The sequence below is a fragment of the Malus sylvestris genome, chromosome 10 (genome assembly GCF_916048215.2).
Source record: "Malus sylvestris chromosome 10, drMalSylv7.2, whole genome shotgun sequence".
Lineage (NCBI taxonomy): Eukaryota > Viridiplantae > Streptophyta > Magnoliopsida > Rosales > Rosaceae > Malus > Malus sylvestris.
This window is the reverse complement of record NC_062269.1, coordinates 19,116,295-19,136,647: the sequence shown is the minus strand read 5'-3', so window position 1 is coordinate 19,136,647 and position 20,353 is coordinate 19,116,295. Positions and strand designations below refer to the sequence as shown.

Genomic DNA, 20,353 nt, shown 5'->3' with positions numbered 1-20,353 from the left:
GAGAGTTAGTTTCACGAGGACCATGAATTCGGATTGAGTAAAGAATTCAAAATTGGTTCATGTAAAAATATGGCAAAACCTATACCAAAAATTGGTTCACGTAGTAATAGACGTATTGGTTCGCGTAGAATACACATAGAATCCCCAAGGGGAGTTATTCATGTTCAAGCAAGTTTCAACAACACCATCGTGACTGTTATAGATGTATGGAGTCGAGTCTTTTCTGATCCTCTGCCAAGGCTTATGGATTCAAGGGTACAACGCCCCTTATTTTAGGTCTAAACTTTTATCTTTTGTGAGTGAAGAGACTAACCATACTTTTGTATCCCCTTTCAAATCCAATTTTAAAATGAAAATCGGATTAAGTTTTATTAAATTAAAAAAAATTATAAATTAATAACGAAACTTAAATTATATGGATGATCCGATCCGCAATGATCGTGAGTGGGAATTGATCGTCTTTCTCCAAGGAAGAGGGGAAACATAATCAACTTGAATTCAAGACAACTATTCGAAATCTTAGTGAAAGACTGGAATTGTTATCTCAGGTTGGTTTAAACATATATATTATAGTATAATATAGATTCATTATACTTATACATGTAATGTACTTGCATATTCAAAAAAAAAATCTCGGCTGTTTTAGACGCTTGACACTTGAGCCTTTGGTCGGGCTTGGTGAATCTCTTGATTGCTGTTTGTAACGTGTGCCATTGTTGGCTATGTCAAAAATAAACATAATGTACGAGTTTTAGACTTTGTTATGTGTTGGACTTGCACCACAAGTAATTTAACCTCTGAATCAAATAATTGTGCCAAAAGTGGAGTACTGGCTCATGATTGGTTCGTTCTTATGCCTTGCTTGTCAAGGACTTTCATTGCTTTTCTCAGCGTTATATTAATGGTAGCCGAGATGGGGCTGAATATAAACTGGTTATATGCAGGCACTCCACTTCCGCTCAAGAGAAAGATAAAGATAAAGAATTACAACAAATACAGAATAATTATTGATAATTGGTATTCAAAACTATAAAACAAACAAACACACACACACACACACATATATATATATATATATATATATATATACACACACACACAAATAAAATTAAACCGACCAACAAGATAGTGATCGGGTTGGACCTGAGGCCATGGGGTTGGGGCCACAATGTTGCTTCCTTGTAAAGGGAAGCAGGTTTATTCATAAAAATGAATCAATTGATGATTACAACAAAACTTTTGCACTTAACCTGCCTCTCCAATTCAACTTCATACAGATACAAAAAGAAAAACGGGAACGAGAGATCATGGACAAAGCTACTTTCACTGTGATCAACACTGAAATGTAAATTTCTACTATCCATTTCTATGTTTCACTAACGACATGAAGCAGGTCCAGACCAAAGAAATAAAAAACATTTAATGCAGGATCACGACGACTGGGATCAGGAGGTCTGTGCATTAAGAGAAGTATACACCGCACCTGAATTTCACCACACCATATATGGAAGTTATTGCTGCTGCTCGTCTTCAGGCATCTCCTCACCAAGACCCCGTTGCACTAATCTGTAATACAAAATAACCATAGTCGCCATGCATGCCCTACACAAATTTGTAAAATAATTGCATTAGCAGACTGCAGCTTGTTTTATATGCTGTAGCTCAAACATTGCTATAGTGTGTTAACATTGTACGTTCTCGCAACTGGAATACTTATTTTCGATGATCCAACCATTTATACTTGCAAGAATATAATAAAGCATAAGCAAGGAAGCCGGATCCAGCAGAACAGGAGTTCCAATTGACCCAAAAGCAACTTAACCTCCAATATCACGAGCAATCAAGGCACTTATGAGAATCTGACATGGCGCACTTAGAAAAGTGACCCCACCCCCTCCTTACCCGCCCTAAAGCAGGTTCAGATTACTTCTGTTTTCCAATTTTTATACCCGTATTTTCTATTTTCTTAGCCAACAAGAAGAATTAAGCAAACAAATATTGCAACGAAGAAAAATGTGAATGAACAGACGTTACATGATTGCTATAACAAGTAGGATTTTCCTTGGATCCATTCTTGATGATTTCTTATGTCGGGGACGACCTTCTGGGACATCATTTTCAATTGATCCATCTTTTCGCTGGGGTGCAGTCACTGGTAGAGTTGGCAACGCACTTGACCAGAATGGAAGCAATGCTCTAAGAAACTTATGTTGGAATGGGCCTACCATAAAATAAAATAAAAAACCCACAGGATATTAACTTTGCAGCATTAAAGTGTCAATTTCATTTAGCAAACACAAAGCAAGAGGAGACATAATATTAGCAAATGTAAACTATAACTTTCGTCATCAAATTTCTAGTCTCTATTTTCCAATTTTGGAATTACATCCTTCCCTTTTTTTCTTAAATTAGAAAACTGTGGTTCTTCCATCCACCAAAACTGTAACATAGTTATAGACTATAAATTTGGCATGTGGTAAATTACCACAAAGTGACAATAATGCTTGTATTTTAGTATACAGAGACAAATAGACGAAAAATTGATACATGTATGCGGTAAGCAACTGGCATTGCATATGCTATGACTTCCACTAACATCATATAGTCAATTAAGGTGCCGAATCAACATATTAATAACAAAGTTGTAACTATTGTTGATAAAAGAAGGGTCTAACTATACAATTGGATAAGGACCGTGTACCTCTAGTATTCATGGACTAATAACATTGTTTCAACTAAAAAGGATCAAAATATATAAAAGAGGGGTCCAATTATGCAATTGGAGAAAAAGGCAAATCGATACTTAGGCAGAACTTGAAGAAACAAAAGTGTCTTTTCGCCTAATAGAATTATAAAAAAAAACGGTTCTGATCAGAAATGGCATTGCTCATTAAAGCACGTCCTATACCGTAAATTTGATTAACAATGCCACAATAAAGAAAATAATATCATGACTTGAAAATCGACACACAAAGAGAAAACTTTCTACTTACCCCTTCGTGAATACTTTTTACGATTCCCATCTTCATCATCTGCATAATATGAAATTTCAGAGTTCTGTCGCTCAACTTGCAATGCACCCTTTCGTGTTGTAGCACCAGGCTAGATTTCGTGCCCACAAACAAAATGAAATCATGAGCCAATAGAAACACAGCATAAAAATAATATCAAGTTGCACATACACGAGCGCAAGTCAGTGTGAAATGACACATATAAAGAAGGTAGGGATTCTATCTCCACATGACAAATTCAGTAAATAACAGAAAATTTCCTCTTGCCCTTTACCGGACTCGTGCTTTGCACATAATTCCCTGCCAAACTAGGACTTCCTATCTCCACTATGTCTGTCACTGGATGTATAGAAGGTCCTGCTCCAGTTGTAGCCGCGAAATCAATTACGTTAGGTCCATCTTTTCCTGCGGATGAGCTAGCATTATTGTCCCTTCCTCCATTCAAAGATGCACTAACAAGTGGATATGAGGAAAATGCAGGAGGAGGACTACGAGATTCTGTCGACAATGAAACTGGATGATTTCCAAACAAGTTCTTTTCCAAGCCAGTCTGCATGGCATCAGAAAATTTGCTCACGTTTAACTACTACAAAGGACAAAAGCATAGGAACAACTGCAACACTGATGCAAAATATGCCTCGTACTTAGCACTACAGCTTAATGAACACATACCAAAGTATACAGCCCTTCATGAAGTGAAGGGGAGCACCTTTCAATAGATATTTGGCCCATAAAAATACACATAAATTGAATCAAAATGTGGTCATGTAGTTATGCCTTGCCTATGGCAGACTTCTATGTATTTAATTCATCTATTGCAGAGTATTAACAATTCAATACACTTACAATTAATTGTATTGATATCATTCTTAAAAGTTTTCCTCTTTATTCTGAACTCTACGGTTAATGTGGTACGTTAGTGCTACTCATTACTGAACGAACCACTTCCACCTCACCAAATTACACCTTTCTAACCTATTTACCACGAAGCATCAAAATCAGTAGTGAGACATAGGATAATAGATCTGCAACCATGTACTCAAACACATCTATGTTAGGGGAGAGTGTCCTCTGCATGTTCTATATTTTCAAACAAATCTGATACTTTCTAGTATTTGAAAAAGATCTAATAGCTCACTTAACTTCATAGTCTAGTATCAACCAAAATAACAGAGCCAACCAGCTCAAAACCTGTTTCTCTTCACATCATCTCTCTGATTAGATCAAGTTGACAAGGACTACATCACAATTTTAGCAGCATTACAGAGAAGACTAAAAGCTACCACTAACACTAAGACTCAGCGTTTTCGTATCATTATTACAGACTGGGGTCAATTTCCTTGTCTGGTTATGTTTATGGTTTGGGAGGGACATGACGGTGGGGTGGTGGGACAAGGGGAAGGAGAGAGGGAGGGAGAGGAGAGAGAGAGAGAGAGAGAGAGAGAGGGCCCAGGTGGGAGGTTGTTACAGTGGTTAGTGGCGTTGGAGAGCCAAGAGGGTGGCTCTTAGTGGAGTGGTGGCAGAGATGGGTGGTGCTTACTGGGTCTGCTTTTTATTTATTTTTTTAATATTTTATTTCATTATCTTACTTTTTCATTCTTTTTTTTTTCACTTAAATTATTTTAAAATTTTGGATTCTTTAGATAATCCATGTGGCAAAAAATAATTGGCTGTATGGGTCCCACACGTTCCACACAATCACCCTAACAGATTTTTTTAACGAAATTTGACGGTAAGGAGTAAATTAACGAGTGGAACAATGGATAAGGGATGACATTGATCAGTTTGAAACATAAAGGACCAAACTGATGAGTTGGTAAAAGATAAAGACCATTTTTGATAAAAATCCTTGCAGACTGCGATAAGGTTCTATTATGTGATGCAACAAACACCAAGTACGAAGCGATATTAAGAAACGGTAATCAAATTTCCATTAAATTACTAGTTTTATGATAATCTCATTGTCAAGAACGAGCCTTGCCTGCATGATAGCTTCCTTCAACTTTGAGTGAAGGCAGGATGCTGAATCTTTCACATTCTTGGGAGGCCACATCTGCACCAACAGATAACTGTGTCAAAAAGAATCACACTGATAAAAGCATAACATAAACTCTAAATACATACGCTGAACAAATGTATTCTAATTTCAATAGATCAAGAAAATGCGACAAGAAGGAAAATCTTACCGGTGTGGAACACGTAGGACAAACATATCCAGCTGGTGCAGTATGCGAAGGGAAACTCTTGATATGTGAATCCAGGCAACTTGTATGTATTACATCTATATGAACAACAAGATAAATGTGTATTACATTGTAATGAGTTCAAAATTTTCTTTATCCTTTCAAGAACCAAATTTTGTTTTTCAATAGATATGTGGCAGTAACAATATCTGCAAATTCCTTACGCAAGCAACCCAGCCGAGTCGTTTGAGGGCCAGTCCCCTCATCCAGCTCAACATGACAGAGGCAGCATTTCGGTGGCCAATCATACTCTCCATCTATTACCCATTCTGAGTAAGTACGAATCTACATAGAAATGAGAAGACAAACACAGATCAGGCCTAACAGAGCCTTAGAACATTCCTAGTATATATTATAATTTTCTAAAAGTATTAGATACAAAGGGGTGGTTTGGTATCCTTTTTGGATCCAACTTTTAGTTTTTGAAACTAATGAGTATTAAGTAATTTAGCTACATTCATCATTTTTCAAAACAAGACATTGGTATTAAGAAGGATACAAAATAGTCTAATACAACTGCCAACAACCTCTCATAGCACTTGAGAGCGAAGGTCAAGCGTCTGTTATGTCATATCTATGCCTACCGCACCAACCTAAATCTGACAGGATACTGAAGCACTTAAGGTGACCACAAAAAGGTCAAATTAAGTCATACTCATATTCAATTATAAGTTGCTTTTATTCTATTAACCAAACCCTTACACCTTTAAATCATAGTATATCTATGTGTTATTTAATATTTGTATTTTATATGAATTTCTATTCCGCTTTCTCTTCGTTACACACAGGTAACCAATGTAGATCGTGTACATACATATGCATAACCAACTTGAAGCCAAAACCCATTTATATCCCCGATTATGGTGTGTCCAATTCAGCCACGCGACATGATTATGAAATGAGGAAAATACTTTCGCTGAGCTTTTAATTGAAGTAACAGAACAACCAAATCATGCAGCCTAACAATTACAATACAAAGTTGACCACATAACATACACCGAAAAAGGAAGAAAGAAATGCCCACCACGCATATTTGATGCTCAGGAGAACAGATGCATTCTCCGCAAACCGGAACCTTGTGCACGAAACAATACAGCTTAGTAGCCTGATACACCAAAATCCCCAATCTCCATCAGCCTTGGAAATCAATCAACGAAAATAAATGAAATCCATAAGAAGGTATAGGAACTAGAATTTCAAGAATTGAATCGCAATTACGAACTTGAACAACAAATCTGAAATATCCCAATCTACAAGTCAAATGAGGATACCAAAACCAACTCACAATCTTATGGATCGCCTTCGTCTCAACATTAGGAATCCGATCCGATCTAAAAATTAAGCTACCAAATCACTCATTGCTCTGTGAACTGAATTGGTAAATGACACAGTAAAATTCTAGGACACCAGTGATGATTTGAGAGAGAGAGAGAGAGAGAGGTACCTTGCGGCATTTGCAGACCACCATTGCAGCACTGAGAGGGAACCGGAGTCGCTAGGGTTTACAATTGGGGAAGATTTTACTTATCAGTCGGAGTCCAGCGTTTCTTCTTGTGACGATTCTAACGAAACGCCCTCGTCAGATTTGCGAAACTTGTCTCTCAGGCAGAGCAGAGCTCACAGGCTCGCTTAACTCATAGGACAAGAGATCCGTTTGCCTTAATTTGATAGATAACCAACCCACCCAAAACAAAACAAAGGACTTAATATCGCTGTGCTTTTTAAAAAACAAAAACTAATAGAAATAAGTTTTAACTAGTGCTTGTCGTGTTATTTTTGTGTAACACTTGTTATCTTAACAAGTCGTGTCGTGTCACACATATTATCTTAGCGGATCCTTAACAGGTCAGATCAGGTAAAGTGACCTGACCTGTTAAAAAAAATATTTTTTTTTCTTAAATTTGCACATACCACACATTGTCACATAAATATTATTTTAAAACATTAAAACACATTTGTCGTTTAAGTACTACATCTACACTTGAAAATAAGAGTCCAATAAAAAAACATCTATACACTACTAGTCTATTACAAAATATTAAATGTGCAAGGATATGCAAAATGAAAGAGTTTTTGTTTTCAAGGTTGTGAAGCCTTTCTCAAAAGTTTAAACCTTACCAATAGAACTCAAAGCTTGTATGTTATTCCTTTTACAAACTCCTCAATTTTTATCGATCATCATAAGGAAATTGTATTGGAACTTTAGTTTGATCTATTGCCTTCAAAAGTTATGTTGATAATGTTTTCAGTAAGGTTTTCCTTGTCAGAACTCTCTTCTGTATAAACTAAGTATAGAAAAACCAAACACTAAAAACCATTGAAATTATGAGAAGTTTACCAAAATAATTATGAAAAGAAATAAAACAATAGTACTATACCATATAAAAATATATTACCTCATTTTCCAAATAGCCAATCTCGCGTACACAACAAAGCTTGAATTGTTTCTGGTAACAATGAACTACGATACTGATCTAGTACTCTATCCCCAATACTAAATGCAAATTCTGATGCAACAGTTGAAATGGAAATTGTTAACACATCTCGTGCTAATTGAGAAAGTATTGGATAATGAAAACACTCTATTTGCCACCAAGAAAGAACATTTATGTCTACTTCTCTATCTATTCTTTTATCCTCCAAATATTTCTGCAATTCATTTTTTTCAATTGAACTTGAATCATCGTAATTATTATCAAAATCCTACATCATAAAAAATAAAAACGAAAACGTAATAAGAATCATGCATCATGTCAATTTCAAATATAATATCAACACTTTTTATAATACTACTACTACAAATATATAAAGTAAATAAAAACAAACTTAGGTTACCTCAAAAAGAACATCTCCAGATTCTGTTTGATGATTAAACACTAAATTCATTGAAGTATTTGAATTATCAAGATGTGAAATCTTGCTCATACCAATTTCAGACTATATATGTCACATCCCTACCCGGGCCCTTACCACATCCCAAGCTCAGCTCCACCGTAGCACGACATTATCCGTTTTGGGCCCCGACCACACCCTCACGGTTTTGTTTATGGGAACTCACACGAGAACTTCCCAGTGAGTCACCCATCATGGGATTGCTTTCGCGCGAACTCGCTTAACTTCGGAGTTCTGATGGAACCCGAAGCCAGTGAGCTCCCAAAAAGCCTCGTGCTAATTGGAGGTGAGCATGTACATATAAGGCACATCATCTCCCCTCCGTTGGTCGATGTGGGATGTTACAATATCCATTTCAAATTCTCATATCCATTTCAATTTCAATTTCACATATCCATATCCAATCAAATTCACATATCCATTTCAATTTCAATTTCAGTTTCACATATCCATTTCAATTTCACATATCCAATTCAATTTCACCCATCTATATCCATTTCAAATTCACCTATCCAATTCAATTTCAAAATCCAATTCACATATCCACAAATCACAATCCAATTCAAATTTACTTTGAAATTCACAATTCAATTAAAAATACCTTGCAGTTGCAGGTTGCAACCTTGCTTAATTGCTTTGCTTGTTCCAAATCTCGAAATCTAGAAAACAAATATAGACCCCACTTACTAACTTCAAGTAAATAGACCCCAAATGAAACATAGATACAAATGATCTCGCGACATTCACAATAAAAAAAAAAGACCTGCCTGCCAATTGTCAATACTTGGGACAAATAATCCCATACAAATGATTAAGACATTGCATCTACTACTGCAAAACAAAAATAGGTTGGGCGTCACTACTCTGTCGTTGTCTGCCTCACAAGCCACCTGAATTCTAACCTCCCCAGTCCCCTGATAACATATCCCCAATATATATATGAGATTAAGTAATGAATCTCACATTACAGCTTACAGTACGACTACATCTTTACTCCTAAATTCCAATGCTTGATTCTATTTCTACCTCGTCCTTTTGTGATTTTCAAGCTTGCTAAGCCAATGCGAAGCATGCTTGCTCTATCAGTGGATTTTTTTTAATGTTTGTAAACATGCCCCAACCCAGAAACTCCAAAATCTCCAAAATCAAAAAATCCCCAGCCATTAGTTTTAATTTTAATGAAAACCTCAAATCACTAGTTTTGTTTTTTTTAAACACATAATACCCAAAAATACAAAATTCATACATTTAGCGTGTGCTTGCCTGTGTGTGGTTTTCTTGTGGTTGCCGGAGTCGAGTTGAAGGAAGTGAACGTAGGAGGATGCGAGAGAGATGCGAATTAAGGAGACGGCGCGAGAGTAAATCTGAACTGGAAAGATCAGAGTGAATGAGATAGAAGAGAAGGATAGCCTTCAACCTAATGCACAATGGATGGCGAAGATTAAATCTTAGCCGATCCAATGGTCACCAATTTTTTAAATTTAATTTAATATATATATATATAATTATTATAGATTTTAGGGGTATAAAATTATTAAATTAATATATATAATTATTATAGTATTTTTTTAGGTTATAAAATTATTAAATTAATATTTTGTTTGTCGTGTATCTTGTTACCCACGTGTATACCTGAATCAACCCGTTATCTTAATAGGTGCTTATCGGGTTACCCGATAACAACCCGATTCATTATCGTGTTGACCCGAACACCTGTTAATTTCATGTCGCGTCGTGTCAAATTAGTGGGTCGTGTCAGGAATTGTCAGGCCTACTTTTAACGATAAAGATAAAATAAAGGATAAAGTGAATAGTACCAAGATTGACTTTTGAGTGTAAAATGTGATTTTTCGTTAAAGTGAACAGTACCGGAAACTTTTCACTAAAATTCCCTTTTGAAAAAGTATTTTGTTTTTGTTTTATCAAACACATTTGATGTTTGAGATTTTTTTAAAAATTGCTTTTTTTTAAAGCATCACAATTCCAAATCAGCTCAAAATCAAAAACTAACTTAGGTAAACTATGCCCTATTTTGCTTCGTATTGTAATTAATTATAATTTTGTTAGCTCATGCAATCAATTTTAAAAACTTGGCTCAATATAACAATAATTGTCAATAAAACTAAAAATATGCAATGTCACTATAACAATTTAAAGTGAAGTGAAATTTTTTTTTAGCACTTGTGGTCCAATGATTTATTTTTTAGAGTTGTCACATTTTGAACTTATTTATATGTATAAGCTCGTTAATATGGACAACTTGTTCAAGTCAAAAGATTTCTAGCTTTTCAAGCATATAATTTGTAGCTTCTTGGCATGAACCTTTAGGTATATACATTTATGCACTAGTTATAGGCTAGCTGTCTTCACCCTTGGATATTGACATGTTTAACTGTTGATATAGGGCTGGTTTGGTATTGATGTGCTTTGAAAAAAAACTGCTTTTGTTGTGCTGTGAGAATAAGCGGCTGTGAAATAAAGCTGTTGAGTGTTTGGTAAACTTTTTTGTAAAAATGTTTTGAAAAAAAAAAAAACAATATTATAGTGTTTGGTAAACTTTTATGTAAAACAAATGTGAAAAAAAGTCGATTTTTCAAAGCTGGGTTTTGCAACTTCTTGTTTTTGGCTTTTTTGCAACCAAAACTGTGAAAAAAAAAAACTGAAGTTGAATGTTTACCAAACACAAAAGCTTTTTTTGATACCATCTTTTTTTGATACCATCTTTTTTTAGAATCACCCCAATACCAAAACAGGCCATAGTACTTCATCATCCATATAAATCTAAGGGTAAATTACATAGTAGCCCCTCAGGTTTGAGGTCTATTACAACCTCATACAATATCTTTAAAACATTTTACTTTCATACCTCACGTACTATTTTATTTCAAAATAATACCTTCGTTACATTTTCCATCCATTGATCTGTTAAGCATTGACGTGGCTGCCACATTTGTGTCATGTGGTTGCCAAATGTGCACCACGTGGCAAAAACAATAATTTTTTAATTTTTTTAAAACCTGAATCTTTTAAATAAATTATTAAAAAAAAACCAAAAACAAAAGCTGAAACACACCTCCCGCAACCCCTACTTCGTCTTCCCTCCCTCACTCCCCCACCCAACCTACAACCCAGAAGAAGAATAAGAAACAAAAAAACAAAAAAAAACAAAAAAAAAAAAAAAAAACTCATCTTCTTCTTCCCCGACCCCCCTTCCTTGCAACCCACCCCTTTATTCCCTATCCCGTCTTCCCCAAACCCACCGCACCCATCCTCCACGTCCTCCTCCGCACCCACCCTCACACCCACCCTTTTCCCTCCTCTGCACACCCAACTCCTTAAATCCACACCCATTGGGGAAGACGGGATCTGGGTTGTAGGGAAAGGGATATGAGTTTTTTTTTTTTTCTTTTCTAGGTTGCAGGTAATGGGTGCGGAGGTGGAGGTGGAGGATGGGTGCACAATGGGTTTTGGGAAGACGGGAGGGAGAAGAAAAGGGTGAGTTGCAGGGAAGGGGGGTCGGGGAAGATGAAGATGGGTTTTTTTTTTTTTTTTTTTCTGGGTTGCAGGTTAGGCTCAAGTTAAGGGGGGAGATGGGAAGATTGGTGCGCGGAGGAGGTGGAGGAAGGGTGCGGAGGAGGATGTGGAGGATGGGTGTGAGTGGTTTGGATTTGGGTTGCAAGGAGGGACGATGGATGGGGAAGATGATGAAGGGGATGGGGTTTCGACGGGCGGCCAGGCAAGGGGGAAAGGGTGGGGTGATGGGATATGGGTTTTCTAAGTTTTTTTTTTTTTTTTTTTTTGAAGATTTAGGTTTTTAAAAAAAATTTAAATTTTTTTTTGCCACGTGACACAAATGTGGCAGCCACGTCAGTGCTTAACAGATTAATAGATGGAAAATGTAACAGATGTATTATTTTGAAATAAAATAGTACGTGAGGTATAAAAGTGAAATGTTTTAAAGATGTTGTATGGGGTTTGTTTATACCATACTTAGGACCTCCGTATTTAGACCTCGTATAAATACTCGGGGGACTCAAATGTAATTATGTAATAAATGGAGGGGCAAATATGTAAAAAAAGGGAGGAGCCCTTATTCTATAAAAGGGCCTCCTCACCCTCACAAAACGAAAGGCCTCTTCACATCCTCTAAGCTCTAAGCTCTCTCAAAGCTCTCACTCTCATATTCAGAGCTTTCTCTCCCTCAGAAATACAATATCAGTGTGGATGTAGCCCACGATACATCTTGTGTTATTTACGTTTCTTGCAGATTCACAGTCGGATTTACGTTGTTCTAAGACCCCTCAAGTTTTGTGCATCAACACTTAGCGCCGTATGTGGGAAATGACACGAAAAGCTGTGTCGATTCTTTCTCATTTTTTACCTCCGCCGTGGATCTGCAAAAATCTGCAAAACCCCATTTTCCATCCCACCACCGCATCTTTTCATGTCTCTGACTCTTTCTCTCTCCTCTCTCTCCCTTCCTCCTTCGGATTTCTCGAACCCAACCAGAGCGTGCATCACCAACTCCATCCATAGCTTTCAAGTTCCAACCATCATAAGCACTTACCATAACAAAGTGTTTTTAGTCCAAAAGCACAATCATTATATCCCTCTGCTCTGTTCTTATCTTCTTCCCTCATAATTCAGCAGTGGAATTTTGCTTCCATTGCTATTTGGTCTCGCTATCCATCACTCTTTCAAGTGCTTATTTAAATCGTTTAGTCCCAAATTCAACAAATCAGGTTCGAAAATTGCCTGATAATTTCTTTCTAGGTGTAAAGACAGAGAAAGGCTTTGGTTGGAATTTATGAATGGATAAGCAAGTAGAAGCAAACCCATCATCTTCTCCGGCAAGAGGAAGAGAAGATGAAAGAGGATGAGGAATGGCTCTGCCACTGCCTCTTGCGTTCTAATGAAACCCTCGGTGAACTGGTGGTGGCAGATGGCGGCGATCCGAAGAGACGAACATGAACTGGTGGTGGCAGATGGCGACGATCCAAAAGGACGAGCAACGAAGGGATGTTGTACCACGAGGTACAAGAGTCGAAGCTCTACGCCGTGCATTGCGTGAACATGGTGTTGCAGGGTCATTTCTTCTTCGAATTCGATTTGGCGGCGCTCGCCTCCGATCTCGATCGAAATGAGCAACAGATGATGCTCGTCGATGGCGGCTCACACGCCGGGGATTTCTTCTCCGAGGAGTCTCACAATGTCTCATTAGACAACGATTTCAGTATTCAGGAGAAAAGCAGTGAGATTTGGCATCGTTTTGTGCATCTCCAGTATCAAATCGAATACTGTGCGGCTAATCGACGCCAAGCAGAACATGGTTGGAGTGGTGAGTAAAAGTGAGGCTAAGTCCTCCAGTTCTCAGGATAATGGATTACAAGTATGTATTTTGTTGATGCATCACCGCCTCACCCGCCAAATCACTTAACACACCCACCAGATTTATTTCTGACAAACAGCAAGTTCATTGCCGCAGGAAGGCAGAGGCAGCTGTCACTTTAGAGAAAAGCAAGAAAAGCAAGTGGGTTGTGTCAAGGTTGTCCAAGCAGCTGTTATGTGTTACAGGAGAATCATAGGGGAACACATGAGAAACAAAAGCAGAAAAGAACAGAGAAAACGAAAGCAAAAGCAAAAGAAAAAAAAAAGAAATGGCATTATTCCCTTGTCTGTCATCTGCCAAAAGAAAGAAAAATAAAGAGAAAGCAAAAAGGAGGCACATAGGGACACTGTAAAAGCAAGGAATAAACACCTCACCAGAATGATGTAATTTATTTTTCTTATTTTTTGCAGACATCTGTATAAACCCCATCAGAGAATAAAAATAAAAATAAATAAAAATAAAAAAGGCAAGCCCAAAATAATGGGCTGGAATACTATGTGGATGGAGAAGGCCCATATGACCAAAAGAGTCAGGTCTTCTATTATCACCCACTAGGTGATCAAAAGTACGTCCAGTATTACAAAAAATTATTCGGCAGCCTGCCGCTATTATCACCAACCAAGTGATCAAAAGTACGCCCAGTACTCCAAAATTATTCAGCATCATGCCGCTATTATCACCAACCAGGTGATCAAAAGTACGTCTAGTACTCCAAAATTATACATGAGCAACACTCATGTCAATCATACATAAACATTTCATGAGCATCACTCATGTCAATCATACATAAACATTCATGACCATCATTCATGTCAACATCCATGAGCATCACTCATGTCAACATTTATGAGCATCACTCATGTCAACATCCATGAGCATCATCCATGTCAATCAACATAAACATTCATGAGCATCACTCATGTCAATCAGCTTCAAAAGCTTCATTTATAGAGCTCTAGCTTCGAAAGCTTCATTTACAGAGTTCTAGCTTCAAAAGCTTCATTTACAAAAGCTTCATTTACAAAACTCTAGCTTCAAAAGCTTTATTTACAAAAACTCCAGCTTCAAAAGCTTCATTTACAGAGCTTCAGCTTCAAAAGCTTCATTTACAAAAGCTCTAGCTTTAAAAGCTTCATTTACAAAAGCTCAAGCTTCAAAAGCTTCATTTACAAAAGCTCAAGCTTCAAAAGCTTCATTTATAGAGCTCCAGCTTCAAAAGCTTCATTTACAAAACTCCAGCTTCAAAAACTTCACTTGCAAAGCTTCACTTACAAAGTTTCAGTGCAGGGTATACAAATACCACCTCCGAACAACCACCATTTCGACCCATACATGGATTCAATTTGAAGTCTCCAGCCAACAGACTCTATTGACCGAAGACTTGGAGGACTACATTATGTACCATATATTGGGCCTTAACTGGACCTCATAAAAAATACTTACATTAAGTACCATATATTGGACCTTAACTGGACCTCATAAAAAATACTTAGGGGACTTAGCCCATTATTTATGTATTGAGGAGCGAGCCCTTATTCTATAAAAGGGACTCCCTCACCATCATTAGAAAGCATCGCCGCCTACTGAGCAACTGCCTCGCCGCGAGTATCAACTCTAGCCCATCATTTATGTATTAAGGAGTGAGCCCTTATTCTATAAAAAGGACTCCCTCACCTTCAACGCCACAAGCCGAGCTAACCAAGGCAACATAAGCCACAAACCGAGCAGCCTCGTAACATGTGCTACTTCTAGTTGAGCATCATTTCAGATTGAGCACCGCCTCATATCGAGCATCAGTTCAAGACGACATCTAGTTACTTCGGCCTACACATGGACTAAATTTCAAGTTTCCAGCCAAAAGACTCTTTTGACTGAAGACTTAGGGGACTACTGTTTATACCATACTTAGGGCCTCCGTATTTAGATCTTGTATAAATACTCGGGGGACTCAAATGTAATTATGTAATAAAGGAAGAGGCAAATATGTAATAAGTGAGGAGCCCTTATTCTATAAAATGACTCCTCACTCTCCTCATTAGGGGATGCCAATTCTGAGGCCATACCCTCACCCTTTCAGAGCTCTCATCCTCACAGAAAAGCTCTCTCTCCCTCACAATCCTCTCAGAGAAATACAATAATCAATGTTGACGTAGCCCGAACATTGGGGTGAACCACGATACATCTTGTGTTATTTACATTTCTTGCAGATTCACGGTCGGATTTATGTTGTTCCAAGACCCCTCAGGTTTTGTGCATCAACATTTGGCGCCGTCTGTAGGAAACGACATGAAAAGCTATGTCGGTTTTCTCTCAATTTTTCACCTCCGCCGTGAATCTGCAAAATCCAGGAGACAACCAAAACTTTCTCGACCTCTCTCTTGCTTCTGATATCTTTCACCTCTACAAAAAAAACCAAGAACACCACTCTCTCTCTAAAAATCCTAAGATTCTCTCTCCAAATACCTAGAAAAGCCCATCACTCTCAAAACCCAAAATTTACAGAAAACAGAGATTCTTCCAAAATCCCAATTACAGAGAGGCACAAACTCCCAGCACCAAACCTCATCTAAACCATCCCCAATTCCTCCACCAGTCGAAGTCCAGTGCGTAAAATGCCACTCCTGCGGGTTCACAGAGGATTACACCCCAGCTTGCATCTCCTGCGTCCGAGACTGCTACCAGGGCTGTTGTATTTGCGGGCTCTGCATCGAGGCGGTGAAAGACGAACTGGTGCGATCAGATAGGCTCATCTCCACAAAGGAAGCCTTGAACCACCACATCAACTTCTACAAAAAAGTTCCGGTCGCAGAAAGAAACAGAGCACCCCATCTTCACCATGGGTCGGATTTTCCAGCGGAGCTTGGATTCCCCAAGAGCCCTGAAGTCAAATTCCGGTAGTAACCTCGGAGAAGTTGAAAGGGTTCGTTGGCCGCCGTTTGTTCGATCGGGAAGTTGCTTCCCTTCTCTGTCTAGGTGAAAATGGTAAAAAACAGAGGATTAAAAGCAGATCCAGCCTATGATTTCAAAGTGAAGGGTTTTCCTTTCCATAAATATTGCACCATCTACAAAGGCAATGAGATAGTTACTCAGACGAGGGATTGTTAAATAGACGAACATCATCTCCGCTTCTCCTTGCGGCTATCCCCTCATCTGCATTGCTCAGTACGCGACCGCCACCGTCGCCGAACCCCAAACGGTTTCAGCGTCTCCAAAGAGCAAGGAATCTGGGAAGGAAAAAATCACTGACGGCAAGGTGCCCACCGTTAAGAGCACAACCTCCTCTCCATCGCCTATAAGGACGTCATCGGCGCCCGCCGTGCCTCCTAGTGTATCATCTCCTCCATCGAGCAGAAAGAGGAAAACCGCAGCAACACCGACCGACGATCGCCAATGGCTGACATATTGGATTATGTATTCCATGATTACTCTTATTGAACTCACCTTTGCCAAAGTCATTGAGTGGCCGGTCCTCATCCTCCTCCTCTTCACATGAAGATGGCGATGGAGATGGGTTCGTATTTCCAATTCCAGCCTATTGTTCATGAATTTGTCAATCCCGCTGTGTTCTACATCCTCAGTGCCGTCATCATCTCCGACAACAATCCATCGGAGAAGAATTGAAAGGTTGGAATCAATCATGATGTTAGAAAAAGAAAAAGGAAGATGGGCTAAACATGGATCCACAACGTGCAGGAAAATCAGGAAGAAGATAAGTTCCTATTATCAATTCTATTTTTTATTCCTTTTGTCTGCCAGGTGAAGAGACAGAGAGAGTGCGGTGAAAAAACAAAAGCAAAGCAAAAAAACAAAAGCAAAGCAGAAAGCAAAAGCAAAAAAAGGAAATGGCATTATTCCCTTGTCTGTCATCTGCCAAAAGAAAGAAAAATAAAGAGAAAGCAAAAGGGAGGCACATGAGGACACTGCGAAAGCAAGGAATAAACACCCCACCAGAATGATGTAATTTATTTTTCTTATCTTTCGGAGACATCTGTATAACCCCATCAGAGTGTAATAAAAAAAACCGCAAAACCCAAAATAAATGGGCTGGAATGTTGTGTGGAGGGTGAAGGCCCATAAGCCCAAAATAGCACCAACAGGTGACCAAAAGTATGTCCAGTACTACAAAAAATTATTCAGCACCCTGCCGCTATTATCACTAACCAGGTGACCAAAAGTACGCCAGTACTACAAAACATTATTCGGCACCCTGCTGCTATTATCACCAACTAGGTAACCAAAAGTACGCCCAGTACTACAAAAATTTATTCGACACCCCGCCACTATTATCGCTAACCAGGTGATCAAAAGTACGTCCAGTACTTCAAAATTATGCGGCAACCTGCCGCTATTATCGCCAACCAGGTGATCAAAAGTATGCCCAATACTTCAAATTATACATGAGCATTACTCATGTCAATCATACATAAACATTCATGAGCATTACTCATATCAATCATACATAAACATTCATGAGCATCACTCATGTCAACATCCATGAGCATCACTCATGTCAATCAACATAAACATTCATGAGCATCACTCATGTCAATCAGCTTCAAAAGCTTCATTTACAAAAGCTCTATCTTCAAAAGCTTCATTTACAAAGCTTTAGCTTCAAAAGCTTCATTTACAAAAGCTCTAGCTTCAAAAACTTCATTTACAGAGCTCCAGCTTCAAAGCTTCACTTGCAAAGCTTCACCTACAAAGCTTCAGTGCAGGGTGTGCAAATACTGCCTCCGAATAACCGCCACTTCGGCCCATACATGGATTCAATTTGAAGTCTCCAGCCAACAGACTCTATTGACCGAAGACTTTGAGGACTACACTATGTACCATATATTAGGCCTCATGAAAAATACTTGGAAGACTTTAGCCTATTAATTATGTATTGAGGAGCGAGCCCTTATTCTATAAAAGGGACTCCATCACCACCATTAAAGAGCATCAACTCTAGCCCATATTTATGTATTGAGGAGCGAGCCCTTATTTTATAAAAAGGACTCCCTCACCATCATTAGAGAGCATCAACTCTAGCCCATTATTCATGTATTGAGGAGCGAGCCCTTATTCTATAAAAGGGATTCCCTCACCATTATTAAAGAGCATCACCGCCTACTGAGCAACCGGCTCGCCGCGAGCATCAACTCTAGCCCATATTTATGTATTGAGGAGCGAGCTCTTATTCTATAAAATGGACTCCCTCACCACCATTAAAGAGCATCAACTCTAGCCCATATTTATGTATTGAGGAGCGAGCCCTTATTTTATAAAAATGACTCCCTCACCATCATTAGAGAGCATCAACTCTAGCCCATTATTCATGTATTGAGGAGCGAGCCCTTATTCTATAAAAGGGATTCCCTTACCATTATTAAAGAGCATCACCGCCTACTGAGCAACCGCCTTGCCGCGAGCATCAACTCTAGCCCATATTTATGTATTGATGAGCGAGCCCTTATTCTATAAAAGGGACTCCGTCACCTTCAAACACCACAAGCTGAGCTAACCAAGGCAACATAAGCTACAAGCAGAACAACCTCGCAACATGTGCTACTTCTAGTTGAGCATCATTTCAGATTGGACACCGCTTCATATCGAGTATCAGTTCTAGATGACATCTAGTTACTTCGGCCCACACATGGACTGAATTTCAAGTCTTCAGCCAAAAGACTCTCTTGACTGAAGACTTGGGGGATTACTGCTTATATCATACTTAGGGCATCCGTATTTAGACCTCGTATAAATACTTGGGGGACTCAAATGTAATTATGTAATAAATGGAGGGGCAAATATGTAAAAAGGGGAAGAGCCCTTATTCTATAAAAGGGCATCCTCACCCTCACAAACGAAAGGCCTCTTCACATCCCCTAAGCTCTAAGTTCTCTCAAAGCTCTCACTCTCATATTCAAAGCTCTCTCTTCCTCAGAAATACAATATCAGTGTGGACGTAGCCCAAACCTTGGGGTGAACCGCGATACATCTTGTGTTATTTACATTTCTTACAGATTCACGGTCGGATTTACGTTGTTCCAAGACCCCTCCGGTTTTGTGCATCAACAGGGTTGTAATAGATCTCAAACCTGAGGGGTTACCATGTAATTTACCCTAAATTTAATTAAGGAGAACTAATTAAAAATAATTTATACTCAAGTCTTGTGGCCATGTGCAAGTTTGGTTGTCAACTTGGTGGTTCACTAAAGTACCAAAACTAGGCAAGTTGAGTTTATTGAAATTATCTACTATGAAATTTTGTTTTCATATCATAAAGTGCTTGAGAGCCATGATTGTCTTCTTTGTATAGTCTACATAAAGTGCTCTGAAGTCATGATCACCTCTGTTTTGCAGAAGTCGATGAAAAACTCGCCTAAGCTTCATTGGGCCATGCCTGGGTGGTTGAGGTGCGCTTGAGGCATTCATTGGACGTTCTTTTTTTCTTTTTGAGTTGCCTAGATCTGAAATTTTCTGATTGCAGGCTGTCTTTCTTCCCATCAAAGAAGATGAAGAAGTCACGAGGCTTTTTTTTCTTTTTTTCTTTTGCTGAGTTTTCCTTTCTTTATATATATTTTTTCTCTTTAAAGTTTAAAATAACTCCACTTTGTTGACAATTATTACCATACTATCTTCCTTTATGTTCATTTTTTTTATATCTTAATTTTTGGGAATTATTGTTAGTGCTTCAAAAATCTCATTCTACACTCCTCACATATGTATTTTGGGATGTGATATCCACACACCCCATTTTACTTCTCACACACATTTTTAATTTTCAACCGTTGGATTAGATGAATTGAAGAAGATCAACGGACATAAATTATTAA

The 20,353-nt window shown here is 38.3% G+C and overlaps 1 protein-coding gene across 1 annotated transcript; it reads right to left on the bottom strand.

Moving 5' to 3' along the window:
• Nucleotides 1-1,157: 1,157 nt before the first annotated feature.
• Nucleotides 1,158-6,927, bottom strand: LOC126586205 (uncharacterized). Its single transcript, XM_050250924.1, has 9 exons — nucleotides 6,699-6,927; nucleotides 6,279-6,359; nucleotides 5,419-5,539; nucleotides 5,198-5,292; nucleotides 4,993-5,064; nucleotides 3,286-3,561; nucleotides 2,994-3,102; nucleotides 2,035-2,221; nucleotides 1,158-1,602 (listed from the first exon to the last, which is right to left on the bottom strand). The coding sequence occupies exons 1-9, from the start codon at nucleotides 6,720-6,722 to the stop codon at nucleotides 1,512-1,514; spliced, it is 1,056 nt and encodes a 351-aa protein (XP_050106881.1). The 5' UTR covers nucleotides 6,723-6,927; the 3' UTR covers nucleotides 1,158-1,511.
• Nucleotides 6,928-20,353: the final 13,426 nt, after the last annotated feature.

Excerpts from the sequence above, each read along its gene's own strand:
- LOC126586205 (XM_050250924.1), bottom strand. The coding sequence starts at position 6,722 with ATGGTGGTCTGCAAATGCCGCAAG. Across the intron at positions 5,065-5,197 it reads GTCCTACGTGTTCCACACCG|ATGTGGCCTCCCAAGAATGT; the intron begins GTAAGATTTTCC and ends CTGTTGGTGCAG. Across the intron at positions 2,222-2,993 it reads TAAAAAGTATTCACGAAGGG|GCCCATTCCAACATAAGTTT; the intron begins GTAAGTAGAAAG and ends ATTTTATGGTAG.